The sequence below is a fragment of the Gallus gallus genome, chromosome 12 (assembly GCF_016699485.2).
Source record: "Gallus gallus isolate bGalGal1 chromosome 12, bGalGal1.mat.broiler.GRCg7b, whole genome shotgun sequence".
Taxonomy (NCBI): Eukaryota; Metazoa; Chordata; class Aves; order Galliformes; family Phasianidae; genus Gallus; species Gallus gallus.
The window spans coordinates 2,051,131-2,065,616 of NC_052543.1; the positions used below are offsets into that span (position 1 = coordinate 2,051,131).

General features: G+C 41.8%; 1 protein-coding gene across 15 annotated transcripts in view; it reads left to right on the top strand.

Moving 5' to 3' along the window:
- Positions 1–14,486, top strand: part of DOCK3 (dedicator of cytokinesis 3) — a 283,266-nt gene that overhangs the window by 16,484 nt on the left and 252,296 nt on the right. For all 15 annotated transcript variants that reach the window (XM_040646478.2, XM_040646487.2, XM_040646480.2 and 12 more), the window contains exons 2-5: positions 325–408; positions 9,244–9,284; positions 11,379–11,434; positions 14,067–14,163. In XM_040646478.2, the coding sequence (XP_040502412.1) occupies positions 325–408; positions 9,244–9,284; positions 11,379–11,434; positions 14,067–14,163 (278 nt within the window). The remainder of the gene's footprint in view (positions 1–324; positions 409–9,243; positions 9,285–11,378; positions 11,435–14,066; positions 14,164–14,486) is intronic.

The window sequence follows — 14,486 nt, forward strand, 5'->3', positions numbered from 1 at the left end:
GCATTGTGCGGTAGAGTAAGAAGTGAGACAAGGAGGTCTCTGTGTTTAGTATGAAGCTGGAGTTGGTGATGGAAGTGATGGAGCCTTGCCTGATTCAAAAGTCTCTTAAAAAGCGCAGCTTTTGTGTCACTGCTGAGCTTAACCTGCGATAAGGGCCGAAAGGAAGATATGTGATAGAGAGAAGTTGGCTGACAGGTTTTCTGGGCAGCTGTGTAATAGCTATTTTTATGTAGGGAATGAGCTGAAGTGCTATGCTTAGAAGGGAAATTCACGCTCAGATTCAACCCTCATATGTCTCTCTCTCTTTTTTTCCCCACCCTTTAGTGATATGCAGCTTCCGAGGAGCTGTGCCGCAAGGCTTGGTCCTGGAGCTAGGTGAGACCGTGCAGATCCTGGAGAAATGTGAAGGTAAGTGCAGTGCCCAGGAGGCAATCCTATTTGCTATGTGAGAATGTAAAAATATTTTAATACGGCAGATTTTAGTAAGTTGCTCTGGAATAATGATGCATCAAATCAAAGCACTTGGATAAAGAACAAGCCTGACCCACTTTTTGTAGGAAAGGCTGAGTGCTTCTGGCACTAATCCAGTCTGATAGGGGGTCAGTGTGTTTTAAGTTAACCATCTGTCCAGAAAATCTTGAACCCTGACCTGATTGTTGTGTTGTAATTGGGTCTTGCAAGAAATTTTCATCACATAAAGTGTAGCCTCTGTTTTTTTTAGCCATATTTTCTAAATGTCGCTGTTATGTGTTTCAGTGAAGCGTACCAGTGTTTATTGCTTGGAAATATCCGAACACACGAAGAACATTAATTGTGGAACAGAGGAATGCAATTTAGGAGCAATACTGGAAATAAACTGAAGAATAGAGATTTAGAGAGAAGTGCATAATTCATCCCATGTTCTTTTTGTTCCTGAAGGAGAATGCCGTTGTTAACGTTATAGCTATAACTATGGTTCTTGTGTGGCTGTAGATGTCTGTGTGTGAATAAACTGCACGTCCCAATCCCTTGCTGTATTCCTGGGACTAATCTGGTTGAAGTTGTTGCATTTAAAAGGCGAACGCTTTTTATTCTAACATTTAGAGTAAGCAAGTGGTGTAAAACATGTTTATTGAGAGAGAGGCTGACAAGGTACGGTATAAGGATGTTTCTCTGTAGTCTGAGATTGAATAATGTAACCTTAATCCTGAAGCATATAAAAACAAATTCAGAACCCAGATCCACAAATCTGAATTCCAAATTCACATTCCACAAAACTGTGGCTTTATTTTTGTGTTTGTTCAGTTTATGTTCCTGTTTCATCTCCAGTGCTCTTCCTATATAAACCTCCTGGCTGCTTGTCAGATGACTGCTTTTTCTTCTCTTATGCCTAAAACTGTCTTTTGCTCTTGAGGCTTTCCTCATGCATTCAGGGTTTTGTTTGTTTCGCTGCTGACTGAACTCTTCAATGAAAAAATAATTGAATATTTGTGATTCGTTTAGAAAAGTGGTGGCTTCTTCACCTATACCTATAAAGATTTGAATGAGTGTATTGCAGTTCAGTGGTGATGTTTAATCCATAGAGAAATGTGTTATAATCAACACATCTGGTATCACACATGCAAATTGATAATAGTTTATTTAAAAACAGTGTGGTGTAACGGGCTGAGCTTTGTTCAGACAGTGGTGTTAATTGTGGTCACATTGCCAGGTCTTGTGAATGCAGCAAACTCAGGAAAAAGTACTTGAAAAGAATAATGTAACTCTAAGGGAAAACAGTGATATTGTTGAAGGCAGGCAAGATATTTTCAAACCATTTCCAGTAATCTGGGAAACTTCCAAAATTGAAAAAAAGGCACAGTATCCAAAGGAGCAACTTGCTTACAGGAAAGCAAAAGGATAATCCAGATCGTCTCTGTACAGTGTTACAGTAATTGGGCTCTGTGTTTTTTCTTTGCCAGTAATTTTGAGGACAATTCCTCAAAGGCAGTTTGTGTCAGTCTTCAGGTCTTTGAGGAAGGAAGGCCCTCTGGTATGGGGTTCTCCTGTGTGGATGGAGGCTTTCGTGCACGTGGGTTGGATGTTTTTTAAGCACGCTATCCTGTTTTTTTTGTTTTTTTTTTCTGGGGGGGGAGCTTTTGGCATGGACTTGGAACACGGAACTCCTCTATCATTTCAGTGGTGCCCTCGCTGAGCATCAGCAAATGCTTCTGGGCTGTGCCAGGATTGAGTATGGGTTTCCCACAGAGGCTGTGAGTCCCTCGGAGCTGTGGGCACAGGGCTGGGCAGCCCTGTGGGGTAGGGGTGGCACCAAGTGAGCTCCAGAGCTCTCAGTCAGCCTCAGCCACTGCTTAACAGTGTCCTTGGTTAGAGTGAATTGTACTTCATCTTATGCTCTGCATTAATTGCTGGGGATTCTTTTGAACCAACAGAGTGGGTAAACTGATGTTAACTCTTGCAAATAAGGGTTGAAAGGATTGACGTGCACACAGATGTGCTAGTGACATGGAGAAGGATTTCTGAGACTTGCTGAAGAGTTCAAGATGATAAAGAGCGATGTTACCTGTACTTCTGAACATAGGTATTTCTAATGATAATGAGTTACTGAATAACTTCCAGCAAGAACTATTTCATAGTGACTGGTGTGGAAAGCAGTTGTTGCATTTTGAGCACACTGAATAGAAGAGAGAATTTCCTGTGTCAGGTTCTCGTGCAGCTCTGCAGCTGAGCCTTGTGTGTATTTGCAGAGTAAAGGAACAGATGTGCTTGCATGTACACACATATGTGTATGTATGTGTATATATGCATGTATTTGAGTGCAGTGGAGCTCTAAGGCTAAGAACACTAACAGTAATGAATATTAACAGATAAGACACGAGCAAATCCTTTTTTTTTATATTGTAATTGTGCAACTTTTTAAAAACTGCATGGTTTAATTTCTGTGTTAGTAACAGTGTTCATAAGCCATACGTGTAATATAATTAGCTCCTTTGGTATCCAGCAGTGACAGCGTGGCCAAATGAAGGCTTTTGGTGTGTGGGACACCTGAGGGTTAGTGTTGGTTGGTTTGTTTTGCAGTTTTGAAGAACTCTGTGCTTGGGAGTGGTATCTCTGCCATGCTTCCAAGGCTCCAATGAGATAGCCATTTTCCTCTGTCTTCTGTGTGCCTGGGGAGCAGAATTCACTTGGATCCACACAGCTACTGTGGAAAATACTACCTGGCTACTTTGGAGAGCAGGGATGGCTTCCGGTTGGTCTTCTGTGTGGCTGAGGCCAAGATGAAACACTGAGATCCAGCTGTTCTGCTATGGCCTTGCTGGCAGCAGTCTGGGTGGGAGTTGGGTGCTGCTCTGTCTGTCACAGCAGGCTGCTCTGGGCAGCGGGTGCCTTCAAGCGGGCAGCTCTCACTGCTTGTTGCTGCCAGCCCTCCTCTAGGTCACTGCATAGTGCTGGATGCACACAGATAGCCTGCAAGCAGCTTACTTGCAGATTAACTGGTAGAAGCAATTATTGATTGGCCAGCATATGCAGGAGATAGCTGCCCTCCAGGTCTGAGGGTTGCTGCTCACAGGGCTGGAAAGACTTGCTTATCTAAAGTTCAGAATAAGTAGCTAAGATGCCTGTATGTATTAAATTTGTAATCAAATAGATCTATAAGATCTACAGTCTGCATAATTTAATTATAATTGCTTAATGGAATAAAAGCTAAACACAGTTCAAATGCTAGTTACCAGTTGTACAGCTGTCATAGTGTTAGCTATCAAGGGGATAGCAATTTCAAAATCATTGAATGGTATTCAAGAAAATAGTTATCCTATCACAATAGAGTATTTTTGTACAGTTGTTGTAAAGAAATCAGTTTTTTTTTTTTTTCCATTAAGTGCTTAATTTGAGGTTTAAGAGGAAGGGTGTAAGGTGAGGCTGGAGGTTTTCATTCAGCTGACAGGTAGCTGCAGAAAGTCACAACGTTGTGTCTCTGATGTCGTGTCCTCATAGCTCAAAGTTGTGCTTAGTGAAATATTTTTTTTCTTAAACACAGAATTCTATGTAGATTATTAAGGAGATTATTTTGCCTTTTAAAGAAGAATCACGTTGGCATTGATAACTTGGAAAAATTCCTAAAGATCTTAAGTAGTGGAGCAGCACATTGTAACTAAAATCATAGAATCATAGAATCGCTAAGATTGAAAAAGACCCACAGGATCACCCAGTCCAACCATTCGCCCATCACCAATGGTTCTCGCTAAACCATGTTTAAACCAGGACCCGGCATTTGGTCTTGTTGAATCCCACCCCATTGACTACAGCCCAGCTATCCAGCCTATCCAGATCCCTCTGTAGGGCCTCGCTACCCTCAGGCAGATCAACACTTCCAGCCAGCTTGGCGTCATCTGCAAACTTACTGAGGGTGCACTCAATGCCCTCATCCAGGTCATCGATAAAGATATTAAACAGGACAGGCCCCAGCACCGACCCCTGGGGAACACCACTCGTGACCAGTCGCCAGCTGGGTTTAACTCCATTCACCACCACTCTCTGGGCCCGGCCCTCCAGCCACTTCCTTACCCAGCCAAGAGTGTACCTGTCCAAGCCACGGGCTGCCAGCTTCTGCAGGAGAATACTGTGGGAGGCAGTGTCAAAGGCTTTGCTGAAATCTAGGTAGACCACATCAACAGCCTTTCTCTCATCCACCAGATGGGTCACTAGATCATTGGAGGAGATCCGGTTGGTCAAGCAGGACCTGCCCTTGGTGAAGCCATGCTGGCTAGGCCTGATCCCCCGGTTGTCCTGCACGTGCCGTGTGGTCTCCCTCAAGACAATCTGCTCCATAAAGAAGCCTCTGGATTTGCATCTCAGTTTCTAAATATTTTTCAGAATGTGAAATTGTGTTTTAACATTTAGCCTTCCTAGGACCTAGGTGCCTAACTGCAAGCGTGTGTAACTCTTACTTTGTTTTGCAGATTTATTTATTGGAAATCCCTTCCTACCTCCCACTACTTCCAGTAGTTTCTCAGAGAAGAACAATTGCTCCAGCAGTTTGCTTTTCTTGCAGTTACGAAGACAGTGAAAGAAACTTGCCCGTGGCAAATGTAGCTCCTCAGCCCAAGCTCTCTTTGGAGACCAGCTGGTTTTTAGCATGATTGCTGCTCCCTTTTGCGTGTGATTTCTGCAAGCTTAAAGCCAGGTCTCCCTTTGAAGAATGATCAGAACTGCTGAGCACTGAGCTTTATGTAAAGGGAGTGGATGGGTCTTATCTGGGTCTGACTTTCCTTCATAGTTTCCCTTTGTTGGTATTATCCCCTTAACAACTGGTGCATCTATTCAATTCCATGTGCACATTTGCATGTTTTAATTGTAGCAATTGCAGTATGAGACCTTCATTTTTCCTTGTTTAAGTTTGAGGGTGTTTCTTCCTGACATCATGGCATCTCTGTTTTGGAAGACTTCAGCTAAAAGCTTGCAGCATTTTATCCTAAAATTGATGTTTTTAGTGGTTTCACAAAGCATCTTTTTTTCTTGACACGTCTCCTCAACGGAGATATACAAGATCAGATGAAAGTCTCTATCCAGTACTTATCAATCTTTTTGAAGCTGTGCAATTAGTAGAATAAAAGTCTGCTTCCTAACTTGAACGAGGAGATAAATCCCAACAGCTTGTCATCCCTGCACATTAAATTGCGGTTTGTTTTCATTGGATGCTTACGATCTGGAATCGTGAAGCTCAGCTTTTGGCCAAGAAATACAAAGATTTAGCAGAGAAGCTTACTAATGCAATATATGCTTACCAAATTTGTAGTGGGACTTTACATGGTAATATACTTCAATCATAGCTGGGAATTAACTAACAGAAACTTCATCAGTCGTTTGTGACTTATTTATCCATCAAATTGCTTTGCATTCTGCCACATTGATCATATTTATACAGTGCATAACATGATGATATGGTCCCTGTGGGGATTCAGAGTTTGATTTCTTCAAATATCACGTGGCATGTGGAGATCCTGCCCTGAGTAGGTGGTGGTACCACTGCACATTTGGCTGACACCAGCTGGGCAGCATGTGTGCTTGTGTGCAGCTGCTATGCTGCGAATGGCTCTGTGGGATGGCATGCTGCTGAGGCTGTATGTTAGCTGCCCCGTGTTCTCAGGCAGCATTATAAAATGCATCCTGGGTCCGCTGTGGCGTGTGATCCAATAGCAGACTGTGATGTTTTTTATCAGCATTGGGACCCAACAGAGCTTATGATGCAGAAAGCATTTCGTCTTTGTCATCCATTGCTGCATCTGATCAGATGGCTCATTTCTCTGATGCCGGGCTGCTGCCAGTTGGAGAGCATGAGGCTGTGGCAGGACCTGAGCATAGGCTTCACCTGCAGCACCAGCAGCAGCTTATATTGTGTGTTGCTTTTCTTTCTGTAGCACGGATAAATCAGTGTAGTTCTGTAGCAACATACAGTGGAGGTTTCCATCAGCAGGTGAGGGGTGAGAGCAGCTGTGTTGGGCACTTGTGTGATGTCCAGACTTGTTATGCTGGGTGTGGAGTTAGTTTGTCAGTTTGCAGAGTGTTCTGATTGCTTTAGGCAAACATGGTTGTTTCAGACTGGTGAATGTTAAAAGACGTGTCCTGGGCCATGCTTTGTGCAAGTGCTGGTCTTTCTGTTCTGGATGCTTATTGCAAAATCAGGGAGCTTTTGATAGGTGGAAGTAGAAGGTAGGCTTTTCCTGAGTGCTCTTCTGCTCAGGGTTGTCTCCAGCATAAAACAGGCAGCGTTTCCATCTCCAGTTAGCCCCAAAGGCAGTTGTGATTTGTTTCCTGGGGCAGGGAGCCGGGCTCCCATCTCTCACAGGTGCTCCTGCAAACCCGAGCTCTCCCATTCCGAGCCTCTCCTGGCAGCCTTGGACGTGTTTCCTTAGAGCTGTAAACAAGGAAGGTGTTTGAAGAAAGAAGTTATCTCTGGAGTTTGTTTTTCCTGTGCTCTGAAGCTGATGCTTCTTTACTCATCCTCAGTATTTGAGCTTTTTTTCCCCTGAAAAACAGGTGAATATCATTCACTTAGAACCCTTTTGTTTTTCTGCTCTTGGGTACTGAAAAGGGACCGGCTTTTTCCATTTGACAGACTTCTTGCTGTTTAACTGGAGATCTGACAAGGGTTATGAGGAAACTTTTAGAAAGAATATTGTTTTGTTCAATCCATTGTCAAGGAAGGATCAAAAACCATTGGTAACTCTTCCTATCTCTCAGCTGATAACGTTGAGTTGTGCGCATCTGCCTCAGAGTCCTTTGAATTAGAACTGCACTATTGCTGTGACTTCTGAGTGGGACACATCTTTGTCAAAACTGTTTTTCAGTCCTTTTCTAGGAATATACAGGTTTCTAAAATTGCTACACCGGGAGTTTCTATGCAGACATGTTGTTGTAAGAGGAAGATATATATATATATATATAAAGTAGGTTCACAGTGCATTTTTCTATCCTGCTTCTTCAGAGGTTTTGCTGAATTGTAGGATTCGGAGGAGCTGAGCAGAGAGCATAATGCTTCTTATGGCTGGAACAGCCCTACAGGCAAAGGGGAGGGCAGCAACTTGCGTACTACCAAGTGCATTCTTCTGTAGCTTTTATTACTGCCTACAGGTCACCTACGGTGTGACTGTACATGCAGGCGGTGTGGTTTGCAATAAAAGTTATAAGCAAATGGTGGTCTCAGTGTGCAGGGGGAATGGCATCATGGTGTGCTTTTCCTTTTATTTTTTTCCTCCAGTTTTATTATCATAGAAGTAGTTCTTCCTGCAGCTCTTGGAGGGAGCTTCTGCTACATGCAGAGGGCACAGCTGCAGAGCAGCCTGCTTTTCACTTTTCTTTCTAAAAGATATCATCAGATTGTATTGAGATCAGTTATAAAGCACCATTTTTTTTTCCCTGACTTTGATATTTCTCCTTCAAAATGCGGTGTGTAAGCTTTAGTTCAGGTTCTCTGCTTCCTTCATCTCCAGCACTGTGTGGTCTGCTGTAGTGGAGTCCGTGGAAAAGCAAAGGTGGAACAGGGCGTTAAGAGACAGCAACTCGTCCAGAGCACACTGCCGTGGGTATATGATTCATTCTGTTTGCTTCTGCAGCACTGGAGTTCAGCTTTGTGCATACTGAAAACTAAAAGTCCGAGGTGTTTGCAGTCAGTTCGGTTAAGAAACTGGGGAATTCCTGCACCAACACTTTGTTGGGGTGACAGAATGAGGAAGAGAGAAAGCACCAATGTTGTGTAGGTGCTGCTCTATTCTCAGCATGGTTTTAGCCACCAGTGCAGAGTATAGCACCGTGCAGGCTGCTGTGAGCGGTGTTGCCTCCATCCGAGCCGCACACCCTGTATAGGGGTTCATGTTTCAAAACCAGTTGGAGTGACCTGCTTGCCTTTCCCTGGGCCGTCCACTGGGTCAGGCGACTTGAATCTGTTCTGAGCTGCTGGAGAAGAAAGTGGGGAAGCAGTGCGTCTGTCTCTGAAGCACAGCCTTTCTCTGTAGAGAACCTACATCCTCTAACTCAAGTCTCACACGCTAATGTCATCTGTCCTCAAATTTCATGGTTAAATGGGATGGTTTTTTTAGAGCTTTTTAATTTTTTTTCCAGATGAATCCCTGTGTTGCAGTGACATTAATTCCACCTGTGTAAAATGGAAGTAATTGGGTTCTTCTGTTTGACTAGTAGCTTTGGCTCTTACTCCTGATGCATTGTCCTGTGTGAGACTGTTATCTGATGGGGGATGCAAGAACGGTAATTGGATTTGTGAAATGAGATCCTGAAGTCTTTTCTTGAGGCATGCATAAAACCAGACACATCCAAAGGATTTATATTTGTTTAAACAATGTTAGAAGTGTATGGTAATGGCTTTTCCTGTCTGTAAAGGAGCAGGTTTTTGGAGCCTGGGTTTTTCATTAAGGTGAATATTAAGAGGAGACTCCTGTACCAGCACATGGGAAAAATGATTGCAGTTTGTGCACTGAGCACATCTTTTAACAGTAGCTTATGATTGTTAGTGAAGTGACCAAGTATACTAAGCTGCTTTTATTCCTGATGGAAGAAATAGGAGCATTCCAAGTCCTTAATTGCTTGTCATTGTTGCAGAGCCAAACAAAAAAATATCTTGAAGTCTGACCTGTGGTTTGATGGTGGTTTTTGAGGTGATCTCAGTGATTGCATTGTTGCTGGTCAGCTTGCTTCTCTGTAACGTAATCAATGCCAGAATGTAATGCAATGTGTTTTCTCTGGTTTTAGGGTGGTACAGAGGTGTTTCCATTAAGAAGCCCAATGTGAAGGTAAGTCTTTTGATTTACTGGTAGATTGTCTCTGCTTTGCTGTTTGCAACCCTGTTAACTGTTACCTTGCCCAAGGTTGTGCTTACCTTTCACTTCTTCATGTGATGAGATTAGATTCATTTCCTAAATTTAGAGAACGATATTTGTCACCCCCACAAATCAGCAATCTTCCCAATATGTATCATTAAATCTTTCTAATACTTGTAAGTCTCATCCAGTTGGACCTTGTCCACGTGACCCTTCCTAGAAAACCATAGAAGGAGGGTGATCTTATGCTGCTTAATGAAGCACATTTAAGAATTTGTGTTCTCATTTTAAGACAATTATGGAAAAGCATCTGATGAAGAAGCGTGCTTTGTTTCAGATTTTTACTGTTTAACTACTGCATTTGGTTATTTTCCAGTTATACCCATTTTGTTTCTTGAACTTTTTTGACTGTCCTGATGAGTGGACATGTACTTATATAAATGTCTGTACCGGGACACATAAATAGTTTTCTCCTTCGTTGTCTTCTGGTATAAATACAGCTTGTATTTAAAAGAAAAGAGCATCAGATTCCTCGTGTTTTGGACCTACTTTTTTTCCTGTTACTGGAATTGTTTGTATGATTGCAGTCCTCTTCATGCAACAGCCTGTGCTTGTTTTGTGTGCACTGCTACCTCTTCTGCTCGAGTACATGCTCAGTTTTGGTCAGAGAGCCCTTCAAATCTTCCTTGGTTTCTTAGGTAACAGCACAGGATTGCAGAAGTACAAAGCATGGATTGGAAGGGAACCAGACAAGAAACTAAAGTAGCCCTTTTTTTCCCCCAGATTTTTGTAGGGCTGAAAGCATTTACTTTTTTTCCTCATGAAGCTGTTACTATTTGCTTAATCTCTTTGTTCTTCCACTGTGTCCATCGCGCCTATCAAAAGGGAGGATTTTTCTTTAACATTTTGAATACAGTTTTCTTAATATTCCTTTCAAAACCCTCATCATGGTGAAAAAGTGTCTTCTTGGATTATTACACAGTGTTGAAGTTCTAAAAATTTAAAGCCCACATTTGATTACGGAAATGACTGTGAGTGGCTGACTGCTGTTCTTCACCTGCAGATTAACGGTGCGGATGTTGTGTTCCCCACTGGGGTGCATGCCCTTACAAAGCAGCTGAGGCTGCTGTGAGCGTTTGGGACTTTTTTTACAGAGATGATGGAGTACAGCGATGATTTTAGTTTAAATTGTGTATTTTCTCTATGTTTCATCTCATGAGACCTTGATTAACTTGATGACACAGGCAGAGTTTGAGCCCATCTGTCATGGGAGCAGCTAAAGGCAAACACCTGGAGCTGTGCTGGGTGGGTTTGGGCGGTTCTTTGCTAGGAGGAGGATAGCCCAGGTTATGCAGGTAATGGAATACTTGATTGCTCAGTGAAAGACCTGGGATAGAGGCTAGGCACAAACTGGATGGTGGATGTTTTGTTTTGTTGCTTTTTTTTTTTTTTAAGCTGAGGCTCTTGTCACTTAATGTAGTGTAGCATGCTGAAGGGGAGGGCTGGAGTGGTGCTGATGTCATGCTATGAGCTGCTGGCTAGCTTATGTCTGTGCAGTCAGTATCCCTGGTTGTTACTGCTCTTCCTCATTCCTTTCTGCTAACTGCAAGCTGCTCATTTCTCAGGGCTCTTTGTACTTGCCACACCTCATGCCTGCTTGCTCATCACATGTTAGCATGTTATTGGGCTCATACACTCTTTGCAACACAAAGAAAAGTTGCTACGTGTAGATCCCTTATTTTGATCTTGTCCATTCCAAGGCAACAGCGTGTAGGCTTAGCATGAGCATTTGGTCATAGTTGGCTTACCCACTGTTTTTATACCAGAGGACATTTCACATAGAACAGTGTTTCTGAACACTTTGGGAGCTTTGTGGGATCAAAATGACTTGGCTGGTTTGAATGCTGACTTCAGTCTGTGGCAGTGTCTTTGACACAGTGATGAGGGGGAGGGTGTTAATATGGTATATTGGCAATTATATACATATATAAATAAATGGTATAAATATATTAGCACTAAAAACTGCAAGTGTTGCCTTTCTAACTTACAGGCTTTTCTCTCTTGCAGGGGATTTTTCCTGCAAACTATATTCACTTGAAAAAGGCAATTGTCAGTAACAGAGGGTGAGTGGTTTTCTTTCTTTTAAGAAACTGCAGTTTCTCTTTTATTAGGGAATCTAGGAAATAGTGATTAAAATGTATAGTGCTTTTTGTTCATTGTAGTTTGTGTTTATTAAGTTCTGAGATTGAAACGTTATTCTGTAGAGCTCTGTTATAAATGTCTTGATTTTCTTGTTTTTAGCATAGCAGGAAGCAGTTCTGTTATTTACTCCTGTTTGCTTTTCATAAAGTCAGGACTTCAGAGGTGTTGCCTGATATGCACCTATTTTAAAGAACTCTATTTATGTTTTTAATTTCTTGTTGCTCCTCACTGGCAGAATTCTATATTCCAGCCTGTTTGTTAGGGAGGCACTGGCACGTAGGCAGCAGATCCCATTTCTGAGCAGATTTTCATCCATATATAGCTGACAAGGTAACTGTGTTACTTTGGAACTTTTCAAAAACATCCAACCCCCATACCTCACCCCAAAGAATGACTAAGGCATGCTCTGCTGAATTATCTTTTACCTTCACTGCAGCAGAAGGGCTGATTAGGCATAGGGTTAATTTAGTTAATATGAATAGCAGTGCTGATGGTGACATGATGTCAGAATTCTTAGTACAGTTTCCTGCGAGGTTGACTGATGTTCCTGCGTGCTCAGAGCTGCTCTTATCTACATTTTCTACATTAGGACTGTTGTGGGGAGAATCAGAAGTGCAGCATTTCAGACAGTCACCCAAGGTGGAAGGTTAAGTGGGGAAGATTAAACTAAAATATGCCATTTAGTGAAGTGCCTGCAGAAAAAGGTGTGACTTCTGATAGTCTTGCATTGTCTGATTATTCTCAATAGGCTGAGTAAACTTTTTAAGGGCAGCAGTAGTACTGATGCTTCGTAACTTTGGCGTGTAATAAAACACATAGCTTGTGTAGAGTGACTGTTCCTGATGTGTACTCTCCTTGTGGGAAAGAATAGCTTCCTGCAATTTATCATTAGTAGTGCTTGAAGTTAATTCACAGTTTGTGAAGGGCAACCAGTTCAGGATATTTGCATCCTCGGTAGGACAATTACATTAATTTTTTAAAAATAAGTGTCTTAAGATTGGTATACCAACTGATATAGCAGAACGTAGTCGGAACATAATACAGTTCTGACTCAGAGATCATAGTCATTTGTCATGCATTGGTAAAAATAAATAAATACATTTCTGCCCCTGTATTTAAGAATATATTCCAAGTACTGGTATGAACACTTATAAAATAATAAAGCATACTATATAATAGTCTTAAGTGTCGTGCCTCAGATCACAAGCATATTCTGTGGAGATGTGTTAAAACATAAATAGAGATTTCCTAGTCTTTCACTTTGTCCACATTTGAAGTAGTGCAGTTGTAGAGTAGGGCACAATCTCAGATGCTAGGTGTTAGGTTTTGAGTGGGAAAGGTAAGGTCATTGGCATAATCATAGAAAAACCTGTCTTACTGTCCTGGGGCTTTCTAGTCCCAGCTTTAATGGGTTGAATGCATACCTAATATGGCCTCAGCAGGTTTCTAAGATAGTGATGTTTCTGAGGTATATATATTTTGAAATAACACAAGATTTACTTATGTCATTGATGTGAATATGTTTTTGGTAGCTTGGAAATGAAGTATTGGAACTTAGTTCTCTACTACAGGGATACCCAGAAACATACAGTGACTTAAAATCATAGAATCATGGATTCATTTAGCTTAGAAAAGATCTTTTAGACCACTGAGTCTAGCCACCAACCTGAACTACCAAATCTTGCCCCTAAAGCTTATCCCTTAGCACCATGTCCACACATCTCTTAAATACCTCCAGGCATGAGAAATGCACTGCTGCCCTAGGCAGTCCATTCCAGTACTCAACCAGCTTCCCTGTGAAGAAAACATTCCTAATATTCAATCTGAACCTACCCTGGCACAATGTGGGCTGTTAACTTCATCCTGCTTACCACCAATTGTCTGTAATATCACTCAACATAAAGGTCAGGTACTCCTGGCTCAGATAGCATATTGTATAATAACATTTATGTTAATTATCACATTAGTAGATCTTAGTGTAATGAAAGAAGGGAGTGCTATGCCTCTCCTCTAATTGGTAAGAAAGACCTTGGCTGTGATGGGATTTTGGTTATTTTGGTTAGAGAATGGCCTATTTGGGTTTCCCTGAAATCCAGCAGTGAAGAAGCCTTCTGGTTAGAGAAGGTTAATAAATGGTAGAACTGGGTGTTTGATGGTGCTGGCCAACATGCTCACTAGAGGGATAAAAGGGTCGGGCTGGATGAGACAGAGCACAAACGGAAGGACCCCACTTACAGACCAAGTAATTTAACATGCTATAATCATGAGAAGTGTTTTCACTGACCTCAATTAGAATGATGTAAATATTGAATACATAACTAGAAAATGCTTCACGTAAGCAGACTCTTGGGAATGTAATGGAGGAACAGTTGATAGGAAACTGGAGTTGCTTGAGTGTTAGGACAGACAAGACAATACTCTTAAAGCATTTTTCTTTAAGTTGGGAGCTCAAAAAATGTCACTGTTAGTGTTCTACAAATGACCGTGCTGGTACTTATTTCTTTATACCTTTTCCAGAGTACCTCTCCTAAATTTTATCCTCTTCTTGTCTAGGCAATATGAAACAGTTGTTCCACTTGAAGATTCTGTTGTGACGGAGGTCACAGCAACACTGCAGGAATGGGCTGTGCTCTGGAAACAGCTGTATGTGGTAAGAACAGTACTCTTCTCATTGCACAGCATTTTCAAATACCTTGAACGAGAGATATGTTGCATGCTAGACTAATCCCAGTCCATTAGGAAAAAAACATGAAATACAGATTTTTAGTTTTTGTTTTTGTCTGGTGGGGGGAGTGGCTAACTGTAGAAGCATTGGTAGTGTGAGGTTCACATGGACTACTCTGGAAACTTCAGCAGTTTTAAAATTTTGCCTTCAAATCTGAAACCTTCCTTGCTTAAATTGTGTTCTTAAGTAGATAAGAAATGTGTTTAGTAACACCAAAATGGAAGATCTCTGCAAGACTCCTCAAAGAA